We start from the raw sequence: 17,027 nt of genomic DNA on the forward strand, positions 1-17,027 counted from the left end.
GAGCATGGGTTTGTGGGTGAGAATGGGAGTCTGGGTTTATGTGTGTGGGTGAGAATGGGTGCCTGGATGTGCGTCTGTGTGTGCATAAGAATATAAGCCTGGGGAGGGGTGAGAAAGTGAGAACTTGTATGTGTGTCTGCAGAGAATGTGAGCTTGGGGGGGGGGGGGGAGAGCATATGAGAGTGACAGCTTGAGTGTGTGAGAGGGAGTCTGTGAGAGAAAGCGTGTATGTGTGTGTGTGTGTGGAAGGGAAGAAGACAGTAATAGAAGAAAGACACTGAAAAGGAATTAGGAAATGAGCTATAAGGGAAAAAATGGGAAAAAGAGACCAGGACCAACTGATTAGAAAAATACAAAGATCAGACAACAAAGGTAAAAATCACCGTGAATTATGTTTGTATCATTAAGTAAACCTCATACTTAGGCGTAGATGTGAATGCTATGCTGCATAATTTGGCATTATTTATCAGTAAAAAAACAACTAGTAGACCTGCATGCCTACAGCCCACCCATGTTAACCTTGTGCCTACCCAAAAAATCAATTCTGGCTACGCCACTGGGAAGAACTAACTACAGTCATCATCTGTGAGTACAGAAACTTCTCTCTCTACAATACAGCTTCGCTGGAATCAGGTACTCGCTCCCCGAGGGCCTGCCCTCTGCTCCGGTGCCAGACTTCTCGTCTAGTGGAATCTCTGCTACTGCTAGTGAGTACTACGCTGCTGAGTCTCTCTGCTCTAAGGGATCAGATACTCGCTCCTCGAGGGCCTGCTCTCCCTGTCTCTGAGCTCTCCTACTTGGGACTTTAAATGCTAATACTATCGTGTGCTCATAACTCTGTCTCTTTCCACTACAGCACTGCTAACAGAGGATCCGCTTCCAGTGTTCTGTGAGAGACGCGTCCAGCCGGGCTCTACAACCACTACTCACTACTGCCACCTCTGGTGGTTCCATATACTGCTTAATAAAAGATTAAAATCTATGTTTGTCTGTCTGGAGTTTAGCCTGACACTGTGGTCCCTCACGGGACTGCCCCTCGTGGGCGTGGTCAGCTGCCCAGTGTCCAAGGATCCACCCAAACACCATTAACATTATTTATTTATTTATTTATTTATTTGTTTATTTATTTATTTAAAAATGTTTACCGCCTTTACACTTCAAAAGAATTAATCAAAACGGTTTACAACCAAACATACATAATGAATAAACTTAAAAATAAGACAAATTAAAAACAAACATTAAAAATAATAGCACAATAAACAATCATGTCCTACGACTTTTAAACAATAAAAATTAAAATTGGATTGAATGGATGAAAATTATTTCTTATGGGTATTGTCTGTTTGAAAATAGATAGTGACATTGTAACAGATAAGTGAATGTTAATTTTATGGGTTACAGAATAAGCTGTAAGTTTTTAGTGATTTTTTGAACTGTTGTGTAGAAGAGGTAAGGCGGAGGAAATCTGGGAGTGAATTCCATAAAACGGGACCTGCTACTGAAAAAGCCCTTTTTCTAGTTAATTCATGTTTTGCCAGTTTGACAGTGGGTATGTCTAATAGATTTTTGGAGAGAGATCTGAGATGTCTGGAGGGTTTGTATATACGGAGATTAGTGCATAGCCAAGTAGATGAGGTATTATAAATAAGAGAATGAATAATTGATAGTACTTTGAATTGAATTCGGTATTTAATTGGCAACCAATGAAGGGAAAGTAAGACAGGTGTTATATGATTTCGGCGTGAGGTACCTGCGAGCAGCCGAGCAGCAGAGTTCTGAATTAATTGCAAAGGGTATAAAGCAGAGTCGGATAATTCTAAGAATAGAGCATTACAATAATCCATACCTGAGAAAATTAGGGACTGCAAGACAGTACGATAATCTTTGAGAAAAAGGAGAGGTCTGATTCAATCCTTGTATTGTAATCCTAAGACTCGTGTTAAGGTTATTGGGGCTATGGTGTTAGTTTTCTAGTGGAGAGAGCCATGAGGCAGGGATGCCCCCTATCTCCGTTCCTTTTTGCTTGTTTTCTTGAACCTTTTGCTTCCAGAATACTTGGAGCTGCTGGAGTTACAGGTGTTCAGTTGGTGGACATGCATCTTAAGTTATCGTTGTTCGCTGATGGCATTCTATTTACGCTAACCAATTCCATGTCTTCTCTGAGAGTCGTTACCTCTGAGCTGAAGTTATTTGGGTTGTGTTGCAAAGGCTAAAATGTTATTATCGAATGGCAGCAATTGTCGCCTATAGACATCATCAAAAATCATTATTTCGGAAAATATGGAAGCCGCTTTTGGAATGGGATGCAGCAGAATCTACAGTGACAGATTTTTCCTTTGGGTAACTGCTGATTAGTACTACTGCATGGCTTGTGTAAAAGTATTACTTTAACCCTTAAGTTTGATAAATGAATGAATTTATGCTCCTATCATAAGAGTAGTATAATCATGAAATGGCATATAGTCGCATAGTCATCATGTTGCAGTCTGTATATTGTTATAAGCATAGGACTGTTCAAACTAAGGCTTTACTTTGTACATAGCATGTTTCTAAGACTTTCCATTGTGAAATGTGATGGATAATAGCATCCTAAATGTTACTGAGTGTAATGGGTGCTTGTATTTGATGCAGGGACTGGATGTGGGGATAAGGGAGGGTTCTATTAGAGACTGTAAGTTGAATGTCAGTTTTGATATTGCTATGTTGCATACGTATCGTATGTTTTGTATTCTGATTTTGTATTCAATAAAAACTTTTAATGGGAAAAAAAAGTATCCACACAAAAATGACCACATGTACTTTGTACCAATTTTAATTTTCAAAGCAAAAGTGCACATGTACGTTCATTTTGAAAGGTGGCGCAAATTCTACAGATAAAAAGTGCTTGTGGACTTTGTCCCAGTATGTACGGTGTAAAAATTGTCTCTTTAAGTAAATAGACATTTAAAAATGTTTGAAAAAGAGGGTTATTGGTGCTTCCACACCTATTTGCATTGATGAAAGATGAACTGAACCTGAAAATAAGAAAATTAAAAAGTTATAGATACTTTTAGTTCCTCTAATGAAAAATACAAAGAATTCTAACAGGGATGACTGAAGAGCAACTTTCCAGACTAAGAGGCCCATGCACAAAGGTTTTTGTCAAAATGAGCCAGCATCATGGGAAATTTTTCTCTTGATGCCGGTTCATTTCAATAGTCTACAAATGTGAATTGTGGCAGTTCCCTGAAAATTTGGGCCATCAGGGAAGGCAGGCACTTTGCTCCTGCTTTGAAGTTTTTGTACACTTTCCTTCCCTCAACTTAACCTCGCCTCTTTTATCTCTCGATAAAAGTATGTGCATTGAGAACAGCATGTGTACTTTTAACTGCTGGGAGGGGGAGATCACAGAGCAATTCTCAAAATGCATTTTTACAAGCACAAATGTATTTATCTGTGTAAAAATGCCTGAAAATTGCCCTCCCCAGTATAAAAGTGCTATGTAGTTAGTAAGGGATGATATTATGAGCTACTACAGTGCTGTCTGGGAGGCAAGCACAATGACTCTCCAGTAGAAAATAATTCTATCTAAACCTTATGTTTTATTTACATTGGTCTTGTCCCTCTTCATAGGCTCTCTTCCGTCCTGTTGCTATGATGGTCCCAGATTATACCATGATTGCTGAAATCTCCCTTTATTCATTTGGGTTCAACAATGCCAAAGTCCTGGCGAAGAAAATCACCACCACATTCAAGCTTTCATCTGAGCAGCTCAGTTCTCAGGTAAAGAATTTCACATTGCACTGTTATGATGCCTCATGCCTTCTCTTTCATCTCAGCTGTATTTTGTTCTATGAGGTTGCCGGGAACTCTCCAGTCTTGTGTGATAGTGATTTCATTGATCCTTCTTCTTATCCAAAATTCAGAGAGAATAATTTTCAACAGTCGTATAGGACTAAAATCTCCAGTTTCTTAGTGTCCAATCAGATGAATCCAGAACAAGTGGGTTAAGCACTCCTACCAGAAGATGAAGACAGAGCAAGCTGACTTCACAGTATTTATGCCCCTGCAGTGACCTCAGCCAGCCAGTATTGTCTGTCTCCAGCAGATGGTGGATGTGCACCTCCCCACTCCATTTAAGAAGGAGAATTCAGGAAAGAAAATTAACATCCTGCTCTCCTGCGGTGATACCAAATGGTATCTCACCCTGTTGAGATTTCCTGAAGTGATTTCCATGGTCCCTCAGATGAGTGCCTTGGTCCGGTAGCTGGTTTTGCCAGCTTGGACTTAGCTGCTTGAGCAGCTGAAAGGCAGAGGGTGCAGGAAGCCGAGCGTGACGATGACTGCACATGCCCTCTCTCCCCACAGGTGGAGACCATCTCTGTGCTCAGCCATGTAAGGCTGAGTTCCAGTAAGTTATAAAAAAAAAAAAATAGACTTAGCAGGAATATTTTTTATTTTTTTTTACTATGCAGGGCTTCCTCCTCCCTCCGGTCTCTGAGCTCAGTGCGCCATTCTGACATTCGTCCCGCTCCGAGGGGGATCAAGGGACCTTGGCAGCCTGGCGGGTTGAGCAGCCTCCGAGGCTTTGCGCTGTGTGCTGTGTAGTAAGCCACAGTGACTTCTTGCGTGTTTTCTTAGGCTGCCCTCTACAGGCTTTTCGGTCCGGCGTGTACCTCTCACTGTGCATCCATTTGTGCACCCTTTTTTGGGTGCACAGGAAAGCCTTGAACTCTGAGTGCCCATGTTATGTGCCACCTAGTGGCCACTTGCAGTGCACAAGTAGCACTGTGCGCTTACGTTTTTTATGCGCTTACTTTTCGGCTGCCTAGTGAGTGCCTAGGTGAGCGCCTAGGTGTGAGCACATAAGTGTTGGACGCATATATTTTTTGGGCGCCTATTTGAGCGTATATATAGGCGTCCAACACTTATGTGCTCACACCTATGTCTGTCATTATAGCACCTGTGCCTAAGAAGCCTAAGCATGTCTCTTTGCACTGTTGTCATATTTGGGCATCTCAGCCAAAAGTGCCTGCTGAATTGTGCCAGTGCTGTTTGGAGACTCTGGGTGGTCTTCCTCTGATTTCACTAAGCCTGGTTCTTCCCAGCTGGATGTGGGTCTAGGTAAAGATGTCTCAGGTGGGGCACCTGAATTTGGAACTCCCCTTACTGGTTCCTTGGCAGGGGAAGGTAGCTCAGTGAGTATTCCCTGATGGTACCCCAATCAGTCCATCCTTCTGGGTTTTGCATCCCTGCCAGCAGATGGAGACAGAGAAAGTTTCACTTACACTGATACATAATCACTTGTGCCACCTGCAGTTCCTCAGTATTTCTCTTTCTTCAGCAGATGGTAGATGGTGCAAAACCTGCAGTTCTGCAGTGTGGAGATTTTAGTTTAGTGAGCCTTCTTCCCAGGGGTGTTTTGGGTCCTGGTGGATCCTTCCCTGTCTGGTTGAGGTGAACGAGCTAGGGGTTGGTGACCCTTTTGTAGGCTCACTCCTTGATTCTGTGGGGTGTAAATATAGTTGTCCAGATCCCTCCCCTTCACGAGGCTGCTGAGGCGGCTGTAGGCTCAGGATGGCTGTTTTGATTTTGTCAGTCTGTCCCTTTTAATTTGGCTGATCCTCTTTTTTTTTTCTGTGAACAGCTCTGTGTTCCATTATAGCAGAGTTTGTGAGATTTTGTTAAAGTTTTGTTTAAGAAAATAAATGTTTAGAAATGGACAGAAGAGCAGGGCCTCAGTAAGTTCAGGGACAGCTCTTTGCCTGTGCAGTTCTGGCGGCCGGGGAAGGTTTTTTCTCTCCTGGAGTGTTTGCTATGTCGGCATGTGGCGCAGCTCCTTCACACCTGAACTGCATCGGGCTATGTTCTGCCTATGTTTCGGGTGGTGAGGGGCCATCCGGCAGTGTGGTGGCCGCTAAAAAGAGAAAAGTTTCTACCAGGATATTTCCCCCTGTGCAATGTATAGAAAAAAATGTATAGAAATGGAGTTCAGAACAGGTTGGGAGCCTCTTTCTGTTGGCGCAGGAATGGCAGCCATTTTGAGCTATCAAGCGGCTCTTGCCATGCCAGTGGAGGTTATGGTGGTGGTGGCGGCAGCAGCCTTGCATTGCAAAGGAGTACTGGTGCACCTCCATCTGGACGACTAGCTTATCAGGGCAAAGTCGGAGGACCTTTGTCTCCAGTCAGTGCAGAGGGTGATCAGTAATCTGGAGTCGCTTGGCCGGGTGGTGAACTTAGCGAAAAGCCACTTGGTACCATCACAAACCCTAGAGTATCTGGGAGCTCGGTTTGACACTCAGAGGGGCAAGGTGTTTCTCACGACAGAGTGAGCTCTCAAGTTGCAGGGATAAGTTCAGCACTTATTGGGGTTGCCGATACCCAGAGTCTGGGATTATTTGCAGGTTCTGGGTTTGATGGCATTGACCTTGGAGTTAGTGCCATGGGTTTTTGCGCATATGAAGCCTCTGCAGAGGACACTGTTGTCTCGATGGAACCTGCTGTCAGAGGAATTCCATCTTCCCTTGCTGCTTGAGGGAGTTGCGATGGACAGCCTGTCTTGGTGGCTGCTGACTTCCAATCTGGTTTGGGGGGAAGACCTGGAAGTGCCAGATTGGGAAATTCTTAGTACTGATGCCAGTCTGGTTGTGGAGCAGTTTGTCAGCAACAGTCTACTCAGGGCAGCAGGTCTGCGACAGAAGCTTCCTGGTCTATCAGTCATTTAGAGACCAGGGCCGTGTGTTTAGCTTTGCTTGCGTTTGTGCCATTGGTATGAGGTCGGACAGTGAGGGTCCTGTCAGACAGCGTGACGACGGTAGCCTATTTCACCAGCAGGGAGGACCCAAGAGTTGAGCATTTGCCCAGGAAGCTCAGCAGCTGATTCTTTGGGTGGAGCAAAACCTGGAGTGAATAGTCGTGTTGCACATTGCAGGAGTAGAAAATGGCCAAGCGGATTTTCTAATTCTCAGGGAATTAGATCCGGGGGAGTGGGAGCTGTCCAAGACAGCAATGCAGCTCTGCGACAGGTGGGGCTGCCCCATGTGGATATATTAGTGATTCGTCGCAATGCAAAGGCGGTTCAGTTTTTCAGTTGAAAAAAAGAACACAGGGCCAAAGGTGTCAATGCTCTGGTGCTGCCTTGGCTTCAGGAGGTTCTGCTTTTCGTGTTTCCTTCCTGGCCTCTGGTAATCAAGGTGCTGCGTCTGATCGAGAGGCATCCAGGTAAACTGGTGTTGGTAGCCCAGAGTGGCCATGTCTGCTGTGGTTTGCGGATCTGGTCAACTTGGCCGTGGACAGTCCTTTACGCTTCTCCCACCTGCCGGGTCTCCTTCAGCAGGGGCCAATATTTTCAGACCAGCTGCTCACGTTTGTCTAGCAGCTTGGCTTTTGAGAGGTGACGTTTGAGACGCAGGGGGTACCCAGAAGCAGTTATTGCTACGCTCCTTCAGGCTAGATGGACATCTGCTTCTCTATCATATGTAAGAATCTGAAAGGTTTTTGAATCCTGGTGTACTGCTAATTAGGTGCGAGCTTTGCAATCTTCGGTGTCCTGGATTTTGACTTTTCTTCAGGAGGGTTTGGTCAAGGGTTTGGCTTTCAACTCTCTTAAGGTCCAGGTGGCTGTTCTGGCTTGCCTCAGAGGTTAAATGGACAGTTGGTCTCTGTCTTCTCATTCTGATGTAATTTGGTTTCTTAGGGGGGGCTAAGAATTTGCATTCGCCAGTTAGGAGAGTTTGTCCATCATAGAATCTTAATCTTGTTCTCAAAGGTTTGTGTGAGGCCCCTTTTGAACCTCTTAGGAGAGCAACACTTAAGGATTTGACCCTTAGGGTGTTTTTTCTGGTGGCCATTTGTTCAGCTAGGAGAATTTCTGAGTTGCAGGACTTATCTTGCCATGATCCATTCCTGCAGATTTTGGAGTCACGGGTGTCCTTGCAGACAGAACCATCATTTTTACAGAAGCTGGTAAAGGTGTTTCATGTGAATCAATACGTAAAACTTCTAGCTTTTCCTGAAATGGACTCTTCCACACCTCATGCAAGGGAGATTAAGCTGTTGAATGTACGCAGAACTCTGTTGAGGTATCTCAAGGTGACGAATAATTTCAGGAGGTCAAATCATCTCTTTGTTTTGTGAAGTGGTTCCAAGATAGGTTCTCAGCCTTCCAAGGCTACTGTTGCACTATGAATCAAGGAAGCCATTGGATCCTCGTACATAATGAATAGTACCTCAGTTTCAGAGGGCTTGAGAGCTCATTCTATGCAATCTCAAGGAGCTTGGTGGGCAGAAGCCCACCTGGTTTCACCGCAGGAGATTTGCAGAGCAGCGACGTGGAAATCACTGCATACTTTTGCAAAGCACTATCACTTAGATGTGGGGGATCTGGAGTCCTGGTCATTTGGCGACAGTGTTTTGTGAGCGGGACGCTCCAAGTCCTACCCTAACTAGGAAGCTTTGGTACATCCCAGGAGTCTGGACTGCTGTGGGTACATACAAGGAAAGGAAAATTGGTTCTTACTTGCTAATTTTCATTCATTCCTGTGGTACCATAGATCAGTCCAGAACCTGCCCGATCTGTGGAAGTGGAGAGTCTTCCACTCTGTTCAGTGTTATTGGTAGGGAATACAGATTTTCTTGCTATAGAATACAGACTTGCTGGAAAAAGTTTTTGTAAATTTGTTGAATTTGATGGTGTTTTTATGAGTTTTTGTGCTTTGGTACAGGTCAATACTCAGGAACTGCAGGTGGCCAAGTGATTATGTAGCAGTGTCAGTAAAATTTTCTCCGTCTCCATCTGCTGTCAGGGGTACAAAACCCAGGAGTCTGGACTGATCTGTGGTACTATGGGAATGAAAATTGGCAGGTAAGAACCGATTTTCCTTTTCTCAGGTACCTCCGGTCTGAATGCTTCTAATAGAATTTTTCCAGGGGGTACAGTCTTTTCTTCAGGCACTGTCCTTGGCTCTGTCCCATGCTCCTAGAGCAGAGGCACAGGTGGAATCCTTGCCTGACCCTTCTGTTCCACGCTGGAGTACCCCCCCCCAAGCAACAGCGGCTCCTCTGGCTGGAGATCCATACGGCACGGATGACGCCGATTCTGCCTCTCTTGAGGATGGGGAAATCCCTCTGGATTGGAACCATATAGAACTATGTTGCGGTTCTTTCAGAGAGATGAACTGCCAGCCTTGATTTCCCAGACCTTGGCTATGCTTAAGAGTTCCTGGGGCAGATCCCGTTTCTGAGCTGAAGAGAAATCCTATTTTGCTTTCCTTGTGTAAAGCCTCTTGTTTTTTCCCTGTGATGGAAGCCATTCAAGAATTGATTGATCTTGAATGGGGGGTGCCCCAGTGTGCTACTTTCATAGGGGGTTGGATTTTGGAAGGCCTTTACCCTCTGGATCCAGTGATGAGAGAGCACTGGTGTGTGCAGTCTCCCAAGTGGACCACTATTCTCGTGGAAGGAGGAGCGGCCTTGAAGGATGCTCATGGTAGAAATATTGAGACTATCCTTAAGCAGGTGTTTGAAGCTGTGGCAATGTCCTTGCAGATCGCTTCTTGTTGTTCCTTGGTGGCTCGGTCTTGTTTGCTTCTCTCCCAGGAAGTTGATGACTCTGGAGTAAATCTCAGGTCATTTATGAAACCAGCTGCTGCCTTTTTGGCTGATGTGGGTTGTGATTTGGTTTGCACTTAGGCCAAGAGGGGTGGTGTCAGTTGTGGTGGCCAGGCACCAGTTATGGTTGAAAAATTGGTCAGCCAATGCGACCTCTAAGGCTAATCTCACCAAACTGCCTTTTCACAGCTCGCTCTTGTTTGGCAGCAAGTTGGAGAAACTGGCCAGTAAGTGGGGCGAATCTCTTGTTCCTCATTTGCTGGAAGGTAAGAAACAGGCGCAGCATTCCCTTATCCTGAGAGGCCATGCTAGAGGATCCAGGAATGACTTTTCAGAGGCCTCGGCCCTTCAGTAGGTCTCAGTCCCCCCCAACATCCCAGATGAGATGCAGGCTCAGATAGTGGATCCTTCCCAATCCTCCCAATGAAGCTTTACTGACCCACCTCTGGGAATAGGAGATAGGGGGTCGCCTCTCTCTCTTTTATTAGAGGTGGGTCAAGATCACATCAGATCAGTGGGTCCTGGAGACGATAAGAGAAGGATATGCGATGGAGTTTTAAAGTATTCCTCGGGACGTGTTCATGGTGTCTCCCTGCCACTCCCTACAGAAGAAGCAGGTGATGGAGGTTACATTGACAAGGCTCCTCAGTTTGAGGGCTGTGGTCCCAGTGCCCGAGTCTCAGGAAAATGCGGGGTGATATTCCATTTTTTTGTTGTGCCAAAGAAGGAGGGCTCCTTTAGTCTCATCCTGGACCTCAAAGGCGTCAACCGTCATCTGCAAGTGAAGCATTTTTGCATGGAAACTGCACTTGGTGGTAATGGCTGTGCAGTCAGGAGAATTTCTGACCTCTCTGGATTTATCCGAGGCATATCTTCACAATCCTATCCGACTAGAGCATCAATGCTTCCTGCAGTTCACAGTTCTGGGATACCACTTTCAGTTTTGAGCGCTGCCCGTTGGTCTGGCCACCACCTCCAGGTTTTTTTCCAAGGTAATGGTGGTAGTTGCGGCAGTGTTGAGAAAGGATGGCATCCTGGTACACCCGTATTTGGACAATTGGCTGATTTGCGCCAAGTCACTGGAAGGGACCTGCCTGTTGTGGGAGCTCGGCTGTGTGATGAATCCAGCCAAAAGCAGACTTCGGCCTACACAGTCGCTGGAGTACCTGGGGGTTTGGTTCGACACACAGCAAGGCAAGGTTTTCCTGCTGGAAGCTTGAATTTGGAAGTTACTGGCTCAAATCTGTTGTTGAACACTCTGCGCCCAACTGTATGTGCTTACCTGCAGGTTCTTAACTTAATGGCGGCAACCTTGGAAGTGATACCATGGGCAAGGGCACATATGTGTCCTATTCAGCACTCTCTGCTGTCTCGGAGGAACCCGCAGTGTCAGGACTATTTGTTTTGGCTCCACCTGCCGATGGAGGTCTCCTCTCAACTGCAATGGTGGCTGCAGGAGGATCATGGAGAAGGTACAAGAAGGGTGACCAAAATGATAAAGGGAATAGAACAGCTCCCCTCTGAGGAAAGACTAAAGAGATTAGGGCTGTTCAGCTTGGAGAAGAGACAGCTGAGGGGGGGATATGATAGAGGTGTTTAAAATCATGAGAGGTCTAAAACGGGTAAATGTGAATCGGTTATTTACTCTTTCAGATAATAGAAAAACTAGGGGGCACTCCATGAAGTTAGCATATAGCACATTTAAAACTAATCAGAGAAAGTTCTTTTTCACTCAACGCACAATTAAACTCTGGAATTTGTTGCCAGGGGATGTGGTTAGTACTTTTAGTGTAGCTGGGTTGGTAGCTTCGCAGGTACTTAGAGCCTGGATTGGCCACTGTTGGAAACAGGATGCTGGGCTTGATGGACCCTTGGTCTGACCCAGTATGGCATGTTCTTATGTTCTATTCATCTATGGAAGGGGATCTCCCTATCCCCACCAGACTGGGTGGCTCTGACAGCGGATGCGATTCTATTCAGTTGGGGAACTCACTATCAGGAGCTACAGCGGAAGGGCACTGGAGTGCAGAAGTGTCTCTGTGGAACATCAATTGGGTGGAAACTAGGGCTGTCCGGTTAGCATGTTTGCAGTTCAGTGACAGGCTGCAAGGTTGATCAGTCCGAATAATGTCAGACAATGCAACGGCCATGTCTTACATCAATCGGCAGGGCAATACCAAGAACCAGCAGGTGTTTCTGGAAATAGATCAACTTATGGAATGAGTGGAGGTGCATCTCCAGATGATCTCAGCCTCGCACATTGCAGGCAAAGACTATGTCAAAGCAGACTTTCTCAGCAGAGAGAATCTGGTCTCAAGAGAGTGGGCATTGTCAGACGAGGCGTTCGGGATCGCTGGGGTCTCCTGTTCCTGGACCTGTTGGCAACTCTGTGCAATACAAAAGTTCCACTATTCTTCAGCCAAAGAAGAAATCCAAAGTCATTGGGGATCAATGCCCTAGAGCAGGAGTGGCCAGAAGACAATTTGCTGTATGCCTTTCCTCCATGGCCCATGTTGGGCAGATTGATTCGAAGGATTGATTGCCACAGGGGTTGGTACTCTTGGTTGCTCCAGATTGGCCCAGGAGACCGTGGTATGCAGATCTGTGGAGGTTCCTGGTGGATTCGCCTCTTTGACTTCCAGCGCACAGGAACCTGTTGCAGCAGGGTCTTGTCTTTCACAAAGATCTAACTCAGTTTTGTCTTATGATATGGCCCTTGAAAGGGCTCACTTGCTGAAATGTGGATACTCTGTGGCAGTGATTTCCACCTTGCTAAGAGCTAGAAAGTTCTCCACTTTCTTGGCCTATGTGCAAGTTTGGAGAGTGTTTGAGGCCTGGTGTGTGAATTGAGTTCTTCCCTCCTTGGTCAAGATTCCGCTTATTTTGGAATGTTTGCAGAATGGCTTGAATAAAGGCTTAGCTCTTAATTCCTTAAAGGTACAAGTAGCAGCTCTCACCTGTTTCAGGGGTCAGGTAAATGGTAGACCCTTGTCGGCTCATCCTGATGTGGCCCATTTTCTGAAAGGAGTGAAACATCGTTGTCCTCCTTTGCAGTTTCCGGTGTCCCTATGGAGGCTTAACTTAGTCTTGGATTTTTTTGGCAGGTCCTATGTTTAGACCTCTATGTACTCTGTCCTTGCGGTTGATAATCTTGAAAACGATGTTCCTCGTGGCAATTTGTTCAGTGTGTAGGGTTTCTGAACTGCAGGCCTTGTCTTGCTGGGAGCCATTTCTCCAGGAGACTCCAGGGGTGATACAGTTGTGTAGTTTTTCTTCCTTTTTACTGAAGGTGGTCACTAAGTTTCATTTGAATCAGACCATCTCCCTGCCATCTCTGGATAAAGAGAGAGATGCAGAGGAGTATCATCTGTTGCAACCTTTGGATTTCAAGAGGCATATTGTCAGGTATCTGGCGGTTACTGAGCCTTTGTGGAAGTTGGATCACCTGTTTGTCCTTCATGGTGGTTCTAGACAGGGAGAGCCAGCCTCATGGGCCTCTAGAGCTAGCAATGTAAGCCCCCGCTAAGGCTGGAAGTGGAGGAGGCTGCTGCTACTGCTAGTTCGGTGGGGGGAGAGAGAGTGAGTGAGTGAGCAAACATATGTGTTTTAGATCCTATGTGTGAGAAAGCATGTATGTAAGTGATTGATTGAGAGCCAGTATATGTAAGTGTGTGATTGAAAACCTGTTGTGTGATTGAGATCCTTTGTGTGTGAGAGAGATAGCATGAATGTAAGTGTATGATTAAGAGCCTGTGTGTATAAGTAAGTGAGAGAGCATGTGTCTGTGTGTGATTGAGAGCTGGTGTAGGTGAGAGAGCATGTAAGTATGTGATTGAGAGCCTGTGTGAGAGAAAGAGAGAGCATGTGTTAAGTCTTTGAATGAGAGTCTTTGTGTGTGAGAGAAAGAGACAGCATGTATGTAAGTGTGTGATTGAAAGCCTGTGTGTGTGTAAGTATGAAAAGACAGCATGTGTGTAAATGTGTAATGAAGAGCCTATACAATTGAGAGAGAAAAAGCAAGTATATATGTGCGTGATTGAGAGCCTTTGTAAGTGAAAGAGAGAACATGTGTATATGTGTGTGATTGAGAGCCAGTGTGAGAGTGCACTTGTGTGTGACAGAGAGAGGAGAAAGTTGCAAGCAAACCATGCTTTCTCCTGCAAATTCAAAACAATCTCAGGGCATCCAGATATCAAACATTCCCAGGTATGCAGATCAAAGCATTTTTTAATCCTTATTTTTCATTATTGGGTCTTTTTGTCTGCTATTTTGAAATATTTTATTGGTATGTAGAAATTTTTGATGAGTTTTTAATTATTGGATATTCCATTCATTAGCTATTTTGAAATCTATTCTTTTTGTTACTATAGTTTTACTGCTATTGATTTTACATTTCTTGATTTGTTTTGAGGACTGGTGAAGTTTCTCTTTTTCCTTTGTTACACTGCATACAGTCTCTCTGGCTTGTTGTGGTTTCCAGTTCAATTTTTGTCCTCATGTTTCTAGTTATGCTTTATGGTCTCTTTGTTAGGTGAGGGTCTGCGCATTTGACTGAGGTTGAGGTATTCTGCTGGCATGCAGTTTCTTTGTAGGGCTCTATAGCAGCCTGGCTTGGTCCGTTTTCCTAATAGGTGTATTGGTGTCTTAAGGCCTGGTGTAATATTTTCATTATTGTCTTCTCTTAGGTAAGGTGGTTACTGTTTGAGTGCTGGAAACTGGTGGTTTTGGTATGGGATGTTTACTATTTATGCAATTTCTGTTCAGATAGAGGACTTATCTTTATCCCAGGACAAGCAGGATGCTAGTCCTCACATATGGGTGACGTCACTGATGGAGCCCTATCGCGGGAAAACTTCTGTCAAAGTTTCTAGAAACTTTTGACTGGCAGCCTGAGGCTACTGAGCATGCCCAGCATGCCATGATATTCTCTGCCACAGGGGTCTCACTCCAATCATCGTTTTTCCGTGCTGCCATTAGCATCGCGGTTGCTGGAGCCCTGTGAGACTTCTCACAATTTGACTAAGAAAGTAATTCTAAAATTTCCATTTTCTCCCACATCGGGTCTCATTTCACATTTGTCACCGGTCGGTGGCAAAAATCTTTTAGAATTCTCATTTTCATTGGCAATTTTTTCTCAGATATTTTCATCGACGGCCGTCAATGCCAACATGGCCTCCGGTTTCAAGAAATGCCCTTCTTGTAACCAAACCATGTCTGTGACAGATCCACATTTAGAATGTGTGTGATCTGTCTCGGGGAAAAACATGAGATAGCTTCATGCTCCCAATGTCAGGAAATGATCCCAAAGGGTCGAAAACTTCGAAGTGAAAAGATGGCCAATCTTTTTCAATTGCAACTAATTCCATCGCCATCTACATCAATGAAATCCTCCCCCGTAGGAGGTACCAAAAAACTTTTGATAAAGAAGAAACACGTCGAAGGATCCGGGGACGCGACTTCACCGACCGCGTCCATGTCATTGACAAGGTCAGTGATGGAACCGAGAATGAAACACAAGCATAGACATCGTCGACCCTCGGCGTCCCCATCGATTCCGTCCTCGACAGAACCGTCCGCAAAACGGCAAAAATCATCTGATGCTGTACCAACCTCGATGTCTACCATATCGACATCGTTGCCAGCATCCACTACGTCGGACTTAACAGTCCTTATTCAGAAAATAGTGATGGACGCTTTGCAGAAGCAAGTTCCGGCACCATCGCCGGCGCCATCACCGATGCCGACGCCATCGTCGATGCCGGCGGCTCCGCCGATGCAGACGCCATCTTCGATATCTGCGATCATACCAATCGACCCTTTACCGCCTATGACTTCCGTCTCGATGCCTACCTTGATGCAAAACATTTCATCGATGTCAAGTTCTTCAGTATCATCCATGCCGCTTACCTATTTCGCAGTTTTCCTTTTTGGCATCGACCATTCCATTGACATTGCACACGATGTCCATCTATACCACGGCGCCCACCATATCGCCACTTCAAAAATTGACGGCATCGAAACTTAAGTCATCGACTAAACATAAATCATCGATGACTCGACAGCTTCCAGCCTCAGGAGAAACGGCATTACATGATATCTTAACTAAAAAATATCATGATTTACTGTCCTCCTTACCATTTTGCCCAGAAATAGAGCGAGATCAGGATTTTTCACAAGAAGAACCCATTCCAGGACCCTCTGGTATCCCTCCTCCACCCAAGGTTCTGCCTCCTCACCAGACGCCTCAATATGACACTTGGTCTGACACGGACTCCGACCCTTCCTCAAAGGACTTCATGTCAGACCCATCTCCACCTCCTGCAACAAAACAGTCACCTCCAGAGGACCTTTCATTCCCAATTTTTGTCCAGGAAATGGCGGATTCTATCCCTTTCCAATTACATACAGAGCAAGATGCAAGACAACAGACTCTGGAGATCCTTCAATTTGTGGATTCCCCAAAACATACTTTGGCTATTCCTGTTCACGAGATTCTTCTACAACTGCAGCAACGTCTTTGGGAACACCCATGTACAGTTCCTGCAGTCAGTAGATGGATAGAATCAACTTATCTCGTGCAACCCACCTCTGGATACCAAAAAACCCAGCTACCCCACCACTCCGTGGTAGTGGAGTTGGCACAGAAGAAATCCAGGAGGACAAGAACTCATTCTTCAATGCCCCCAGGAAAGGATAATAGATTTCTTGACCAACTGGGGCGCAAGGTTTTCCAAGGGTCAGTGCTGAATTCTAAGATCTCAGCATACCATTTATACATGACCCAGTACCAGAGGAACCTCTGGAAACAGATGGAGGACTTTGTGCCATCTTTACCCACACAGTACCAGGAACCTGCGCAATCTATTATCAACAAAGGCTTAGATGCGGGGAAGCACGAGGTTAGAGCGGCTTACAGCTATGATACAGCCTCTCGAGTTGCTGCATCTGGTATCGCCGCAAGACACTGGGCCTGGCTTAAGGCCTCTGATTTACGACCTGAAATGCAGGATAAACTTGTCGATCTGCCCTGCCTCGGTGATAACTTATTTGGTTCTAAAGTGCAGGATGCAGTTTCCCAGTTGTGAGATCAAACAGAAACTTTACGGCAATTATCCTCACTTCCACATGACTCTACTCCACATATGGCCAGACGACCTCCACGTAGAGAATCTAGACGTCCTTTTTACAGGCAGCGTAAATACTATCCCCCTGCATCTAGACCATGACAGCCTAGGTCTCAGCAGAGACCTCAGCAAAGGACAACAAGGGCACTGCCAGCTCCACAAACTGGCCCGGCCACCGGCTTTTGAAAGTGCATCCAGAGAACAAGGCCTTTACATCAATCCTTACTCAAAAATACCAGTTGGAGGCAGGCTGTCCAAATTTTACATCAATTGGACATCAATAACATCGGACCAGTGGGTCCTATCCATAATACA

At 45.4% G+C, this 17,027-nt stretch overlaps 1 protein-coding gene across 2 annotated transcripts in view; it reads left to right on the top strand.

The window, feature by feature from the left end:
- The window catches only part of DNAH1 (dynein axonemal heavy chain 1), a 1,058,897-nt gene that overhangs the window by 486,438 nt on the left and 555,432 nt on the right, over nt 1-17,027 (top strand). For both annotated transcript variants that reach the window (XM_029599497.1, XM_029599496.1), the window contains exon 32: nt 3,613-3,762. In XM_029599497.1, the coding sequence (XP_029455357.1) occupies nt 3,613-3,762 (150 nt within the window). The remainder of the gene's footprint in view (nt 1-3,612; nt 3,763-17,027) is intronic.

This window comes from Rhinatrema bivittatum, chromosome 4, assembly GCF_901001135.1.
Source record: "Rhinatrema bivittatum chromosome 4, aRhiBiv1.1, whole genome shotgun sequence".
Lineage (NCBI taxonomy): Eukaryota > Metazoa > Chordata > Amphibia > Gymnophiona > Rhinatrematidae > Rhinatrema > Rhinatrema bivittatum.